At 33.8% G+C, this 7,661-nt stretch overlaps 1 protein-coding gene across 1 annotated transcript; it reads left to right on the top strand.

The window, feature by feature from the left end:
* The first annotated feature begins 817 nt into the window (after positions 1-817).
* Positions 818-6,812, top strand: LOC145690595 (uncharacterized). The gene is made up of 2 exons (XM_081765640.1): positions 818-3,596; positions 6,392-6,812. The coding sequence occupies exons 1-2, from the start codon at positions 1,801-1,803 to the stop codon at positions 6,432-6,434; spliced, it is 1,839 nt and encodes a 612-aa protein (XP_081621766.1). The 5' UTR covers positions 818-1,800; the 3' UTR covers positions 6,435-6,812.
* The last annotated feature ends 849 nt before the right edge of the window (positions 6,813-7,661 follow it).

A 7,661-nucleotide genomic window follows, 5' to 3' on the forward strand; every position in this document is an offset into this window, starting at 1 on the left:
AAACCTCGGATCTAACATTCCAATGATTCTATTTAATGGGTGTGTAGTATCCATAGGAAGTTTTTTTCTGGGATCTAGAACGATAAAAATTTATGACAAATTCCGTAGAAAAGAGGTACAGTAACAAAAAATTCAAAGAAAGTTGTTAATAGACCGTAAACCTCAATTAAATAAAATATATATGGTGCTCGAAAATAACACCAAAAGCTCACGGGTTTTGATTTCTGATACCAAAATAAGACAAACAGTAAATATCTACTTGGAATATCTACGCCTTTGTCGCTTCTCTTTGCACTTTACCATTATACATTCCCTCGTGACCACGCGGATATAGACGCAGTTGTAGCATTTTCATAATCCATCATTTCTCGTTATATAGCACCTTCATTTTCTGCACAGTAAGAATCTTATGTCTTCACAGGGCATCCGTTTGTCTTCATCATGTTCAGAATTGCCCCTGGACAGAAGATAACTTTCATTTGTTCCACTAACTCTCACCTATGTGTTGTGTTGTGACAGTGCACTTCATGTTCCTAATTTTCACTTCCATTTTAATTTGTTTCAAACGAATGATAAAATAGAACCTGAATAAAGTAAGATCTAAATCCCATTTCATGAAATAAAATAAAACATCCTGCTCCTACTATACGAACATTCCCTAGCCCATCGAAAATAATTGTACTCCAGTAAATTATTTAAATATTCTTGTACCCATAGAAGGCGCAATTTTTTAACGGTTGGTGGCTTTTCGCTGTGTAATATGTCATTTATAGTCAAGGTTTTGAATTTTCTAAAATAATAATTGTAAATTGTAATAATCATAGTATCCTAACTGAGATTTAAATCATTTCAAGAAAAGCTATGGTTCTCAATGACCTCTGGTGGTACTTTTTGGAATGATAATTTTGTTCAAGTGCAGCGCTACCTGGGATCGTCAGATCACAGGCAGCTATCAAATAGGAAGGAAAACGATTATATTTGGTGTCAAAATTGAATATGTTTCAACCTAATCGGCTTCTAAATTAAATTAAGTGTTGATAGTGTATTTGATAAATTGTGAATATGTGAGTTTATTGCTGAAAAAGCTTTGGTTTATAACTGGAATACCTACTGTAAGTAAATTATTTTCTAGAATTTCTCTTGGCAAGTTAGTACGCCATTTAACATTGTGGTTGTTTCTATGCTGCTATCGCTGGTCGATATTTGAATGATAATGAGTTTTATAGTTGAGTTCTCAATTTTGTGATCTAAATTAAATTCATTTTGTGTTATTTTTTGTATTCTCAAAATTTGGCAATTAATTATATTGTTCGAGTTTACAGATATAAAGTTGATAATATCCGATTTAACTCTATTATTTGACTAATGTAGAGCTTAGTTTACCTGGCGTGCTATGAGAGTATTTTTACTAGTAGCTATTGGATTTAATAAGTTCCCACTTTTGTTCAGTTACTTGAACTATACCGACATAATCATAATTTATTTTTTAGTGGGGGAATTCAATTCTCCTTCCTTCCAGCGTGCACGTTTAAGTTGTCTTTGCGGAGGCAGGTGCGCGTGTAACGTGTTAATATCCTTCCAAAATAATTGTAGTACTAATATAAATTTATATTTAGAAACAGGATATACGTTACAAATCTAAATAGCTGCCTGTGATCTCAGTTGGTGAGTGGGAATGTAAAATATGTTATTATTTTTGTTATGTGATAGATAGAGCCGGATTATTCTGTAAAAGGGTTGCATTATAGTTAAATAGTAAGTTATTAAAATTGTATTGAGCGTCACCGAGTGGTTCGTAAGATGGCGACCGGACCTGTTAATCATGACCTACGTCTTGAACTTGATCATTTCGAAAATGGTGATACTGGAGTTTTAGTAATTAACCCAACTCAATTGACAAATCCTAGTGTGGAAAATCACGCTAGTGATCCTGGTGTTTTGAGTGACGCTGGAAAGAATAATACGGTAGAAAATGATTCATTTGTTATTGCAAGTGGCAATAAAAATCAGAGTGATAACGTTTGTATTAAGACTTCGCCTAGTCGCCCGGGGGTGTCAGGTGGCGGTCAAGGCCGTTCACCTCCAACAGCTGGTGGTAGCTTATCAGCACAAATACGAGCAATTCGTTCGCACTTGGCTGGAACTCAGATATTTCCTTCAGAATCAGTTGTAAATAATTTCACATGCAATACTAATGCTTCTGTTTTGAGAACAGATTTAAGTAAACTTGTAACTCATTCAGCACAAAAATCTTTAAACGATTTTGCTCGTAATATACCCTTTTGTGATGGAAGCAAAGATATAGAACTCTTTCAGTTTTTGCTTTCTGTTTATAAAATTAATAAACTGAGGTTGTTTCCCTTAGAATGTATTATGATGTTGGCTATTGGAAAAACTACTGGGTTATTAAATACAGAATTACTTAAGTTGTTGGGCAATGTTAATGACTGGTTGGAGGTATGTCGTGCCTTACGAACTTCTCTGTTGACACCATTAGGCTTACGAGAAATAAATAGATTGTTTGTTGAACGTATTCAGAGCAAGAATGAAAATATATTAGAATATATCAGCAATATTTATGATGCTTATGTGGTGTTTCAAGGCACTCTAAATGAAGAGGGTATTAAAGTGAATGTTTTACAGGGTATGAAACCAGATATTAGATACGCAATCTTTAAATATAATATTCCATCAACTTATCAAGAACTATATGAGGAAGTTGTTAAATATGTGAATTATGAAAGATCAAAATTAGTCTATGATGAAATGTGCGGGTCAAATTTTTCTATTGAGTGTAAAAAGAGAATAAAATGTTATTTTTGTGGCGGGGATCATAAGGTTATAAATTGTATGTATAAAAAGCAACAACAAAAACAACAGGCGGCCTTGATGAATAGAACGTCAACCGAGGATATTAGGAAACCTATAGCTACATTTATCGATGCGTATTTTTTGGGACGAAAGTTAGAAGGAGCCTTAGATACTTGCAGTACAGTGAATCTTTGTGATATAGACTCTTTTAAAGAATGGGAGCAAAACACTAACTGGAGAGTGCAATATATTAAAGATACTTTTCGTGGAGTGGGGATTGGAAAGGAAGTGCTTTATTTAGATCAATGTGTTGTTCTACCGATAAAAATTGGTGATTTAACTTACAAACTTAAATTCTTTTTGCATAAAAACTTGTCACCTAAGTTTATTATAGGAATAGACGGAATTAGTTTTCTTAAAGGAGCAATAGACATTAACAAGAAACAATTTATAATAGATGGTGGAAAAGTTAAAGTTCCAATAAGGTTAAATAATACCCCTACTCTTTTGAAAAATGATTCTGCCGCAGAAACTAATCATTCCAGGTTCCATAAGGTTCCGACTTCTAAATGGTTTGTGGAACATCAGGCGTCTCGCGATGGTGTGCAAGCAGAAACAGGTTCAAACAGCAGAGCTACATCCAGGGCGGTGGTACATAATTTTCAACAGTCTGGTACACAGGGGGATGGATCCAATGTACGAGAGGATACGAGAACTCCTAATAGGCAGGCTACCAAGGTTTTGGTCGATCCCAAGTTGGTGAATGAAGATCCTGATTTACCAAGGTATGTAAATGAATTGGTTGCTAATTATTCTGACGTTTTCAGTGATCGTATTGGAACAGTTAAAAACTTTGAGTATGAATTAAAAGTGACTGATGAAACCCCTATTCGAAATAAAGCATATCCGATTTCACGTAGTGAACAGAAGGAGATGGATAAAATTATTGATGATTGGTTAGAACAGAACATTATTGAAAAAAGTAATAGTTGTTGGGCTTTTCCTGCATTTTTGGTTAAAAATAAGAGTGGAAGAAGAAGATTAGTAGTCAATTACAAAGGTTTGAATGACAGACTGTTGGTTAATTCTCAATATACTCCGCTTATTGAGGATGTTATTGCACAATTATCTCAAGGGCGTATCTTTAGTGTGATCGATCTACGTAAAGCTTATCTACAACTGAAGATATCTGAGAATTCGCGCCAGTATACTGCGTTTTTGACGCACAGAGGCCTTTTTCAATTTCGTTATTTACCTTTCGGATTATCTGTGGGGTCTTACTTGTTGTCAAAACTTATGACAGACTTGTTATATCCCTTAAAAGAGGAAGGATTGGAGTGGTTTTTTGATGATGTCGTACTGGTTTCTAAAGATATTGTTTCGCATAAGAAATTGTTGACAAAAGTGTTGAATATTTTTCGTGAAAATGGTATTACGCTGTCACTTGATAAAAGTGTTATGTTTCAAACCAGAATTTCTTATTTAGGTCATATTATTGAATATAATAAATTTGAAATGGATCCTGCTCGCCTAGATATTATACGCAACTTACCAGCACCAAAAAATCGTCGGGGGGTGTTGCGTTTATGTTCATTCTTGCAATATTACTCAAGGTTCGTGCCTGGTTTTCATGAAATAATGCATCCAATAAATGAATTGAGATCTCCTAAGGTGGCATTTCATTGGGGACCCGCCCAGGAAAAAGCCTTAGATGATATCAAGGCAATGTTCGAATCCCACATAGTGCTTAAATTACCCGATTTAAACCAAAAGTTTATAGTGTGTTGCGATTCATCATTAAAAAGTCTTGGAGGGGTGATCCAACAGTACGATTCAGAAGGCTACTTGAGACCTGTAGCGTATTTCAGTCGAAAATTACGTCCTTATGATTATAGTAAGCCCATTTATTTGCTTGAATTGATGTCAGTAGTGGAGACTCTAGAACGATTTAAAATCTATTTACATAATAAATTTGAATTATTAGTAGATAATCAAAGTTTGTCTTATGCCCTCAAGAATATTAAACGTGTAAAAAAATATGGTAGCTTATTGCATAGGTTGTTTGCCTTTCATTTTGATGTTAAGCACATATCGTCAAATTTAAATGTAACATCTGATTTTATTTCTAGAGTATATAACACCCATGATTTCGAATTGATTGAGAATGTACAATCTAGTGATGAGGAAATGCAAAACCTATGTATGGTAAATATGTGGGATATGCCCTATGCATCTTTATCTATTAAGGAGCATCAGTATAAAGATCCTTTTCTGTCAGAAATAATTAAAAAATTGGAAAGCAAACAACAGGTAGAAGGTTATAAATTGGTAAACGGAATACTTTGTAAGAAAACAAAAGCATATAAGAATCCCTATAAGGTTTGTGTTCCCAAAAATTTATGGAGAGTATTGTTGGAATTCTATCATGGACAAATTTTGCCCGGTGGTCACGGAGGGGTGAGCCGTACGATTGGGAAATTAGCCTCGCGCTATACATGGCCTGGTATCTTGAAAGATATTAAGGAATACGTAACCACTTGTAAAGAATGTCAATTAGCAAAAGCCGAAAATAGGAAAAAGATGGGGTTGCTAGTATCAGAATATGAAAAGACTGTAAACGGTCTTTGGTATGGAGATGTAATTGGGCCAATAACAAGATCAAAATCAGGACGTTATTGTTTAATTATAGTAGATGGCTGTTCACGTTTCGTTTATCTGGAACCTATTAAAGTTTTGTCCAGCCAAAGTATTATAAATAAGATGTATAGGTTAATGTGTAGGCATGGGTTTATACATGCTTTCGCCCATGATTGTCACTCGATTTTTGTATCTAAATTGTTCACGGACTTTTTATATAGTCAAGGAATCAAAGATATCAGGATTTCCCCTTACGCAGCGTTTTCGAATTTGAGTGAAAGATACATACGTTCTGTGAAAAATGGGTTAAAGATATTTTTCCATGATAAACAACAACAGTGGGATAAGGGCATACACGAAATTGAATTTTCACTCAATAATTCGATCCACACAGAACTAAAGTGTAGTCCAGTGGATATGGTATACGGGTATAATGTGTGTGACCCTCTTGACACTAAGTGGAATGTGGATAAAATATTTGTGGATAAGAATAAAGGTGAAATTTGGGCATCGGCGATGCGTAATATGGAGTTAGCGTGGAAGAGGAGGAAGGCGTTATATGATAAAAAGAGAATTCCTGTTGATTATAAGGTGGGGGATAAATTATTAATAAAATCGCAAGTTAAGTCATCATTGGTGGACAAGTTTAATAAGAGCTTGGCTTATCGTTGGGAGGGCCCATACACATTGGTCAAATTCCTGGGTCAGAACAGTGTTCAAATTAGATCTGATGCTAATCCTAATGATGTTCGTAGGTCACATGTAGCCCTTACTAAAAAGTATCGAGAGAGAAGAGATATAACTGCAACATAAAAAAAAAAAATCCGGCTAATTTAGAGTATCTCAGTCAGAGTGTTACCGCTTACCACAGTTTTAGTTTGGTTGTGTATTTGTTTGTGTATTATTTGTTTTGATCAAATGGTAATTGTTATTTCTATTGCAGGCCTGCAATGCCGTGTTTTGTGTATTGTCGCGACTACCATTGATGTATGTATGTGTCCATGAATAAGTTTGGTTTCGGATATTGTCAATTATTGCAGAATTTGTCAGCTGTATGTAAGTAGTATGTTTTTATTGTTTATTGCCTAAATGGATGTTTTGGAGAGCCAATATCTGTAAAAAAAAAAAAAAAAAAAAAAAAATTGTTTAATTTGAGTATTGATAATTAGTTTGATAATGCTTATGAGGAATAAGATTTGAAATTAATCTATACGATATTAGACAATATTGAAAAATAATTTAGGCTGTATTATTATAATTTATTAATGAGTTAATTGCCATAATTATTAACGGGTGATGGATTAGAAGTAGAGGTCCATGAGTGAATGAATTTTGTATGGCGATGGATGATTCTGGTTATTTTTGGTATTTGATTTTGTTTAGTTCGTTTCTTTTTCTTTTTTTTCTTTTTCTTTTTGGGGGTTAGGTATGAATGATGGAGTGGATGATTCAAATCAACTAACGGAGATATTATGAGTAGTTACCTTATGGCAATTGCTTATTAAATGGATTATAATTTAGGAACATTTATATTAAAAAGGTTAACTTTTTAATTCGGGAGGGCAGGATGTGTGTAATATGTCATTTATAGTCAAGGTTTTGAATTTTCTAAAATAATAATTGTAAATTGTAATAATCATAGTATCCTAACTGAGATTTAAATCATTTCAAGAAAAGCTATGGTTCTCAATGACCTCTGGTGGTACTTTTTGGAATGATAATTTTGTTCAAGTGCAGCGCTACCTGGGATCGTCAGATCACAGGCAGCTATCAAATAGGAAGGAAAACGATTATATTTGGTGTCAAAATTGAATATGTTTCAACCTAATCGGCTTCTAAATTAAATTAAGTGTTGATAGTGTATTTGATAAATTGTGAATATGTGAGTTTATTGCTGAAAAAGCTTTGGTTTATAACTGGAATACCTACTGTAAGTAAATTATTTTCTAGAATTTCTCTTGGCAAGTTAGTACGCCATTTAACATTGTGGTTGTTTCTATGCTGCTATCGCTGGTCGATATTTGAATGATAATGAGTTTTATAGTTGAGTTCTCAATTTTGTGATCTAAATTAAATTCATTTTGTGTTATTTTTTGTATTCTCAAAATTTGGCAATTAATTATATTGTTCGAGTTTACAGATATAAAGTTGATAATATCCGATTTAACTCTATTATTTGACTAATGTAGAGCTTAGTTTACCTGGCGTGCTAT

Source organism: Thermobia domestica, chromosome 7 (assembly GCF_964235325.1).
Source record: "Thermobia domestica chromosome 7, izTheDome1.hap1.1, whole genome shotgun sequence".
Lineage (NCBI taxonomy): Eukaryota > Metazoa > Arthropoda > Insecta > Zygentoma > Lepismatidae > Thermobia > Thermobia domestica.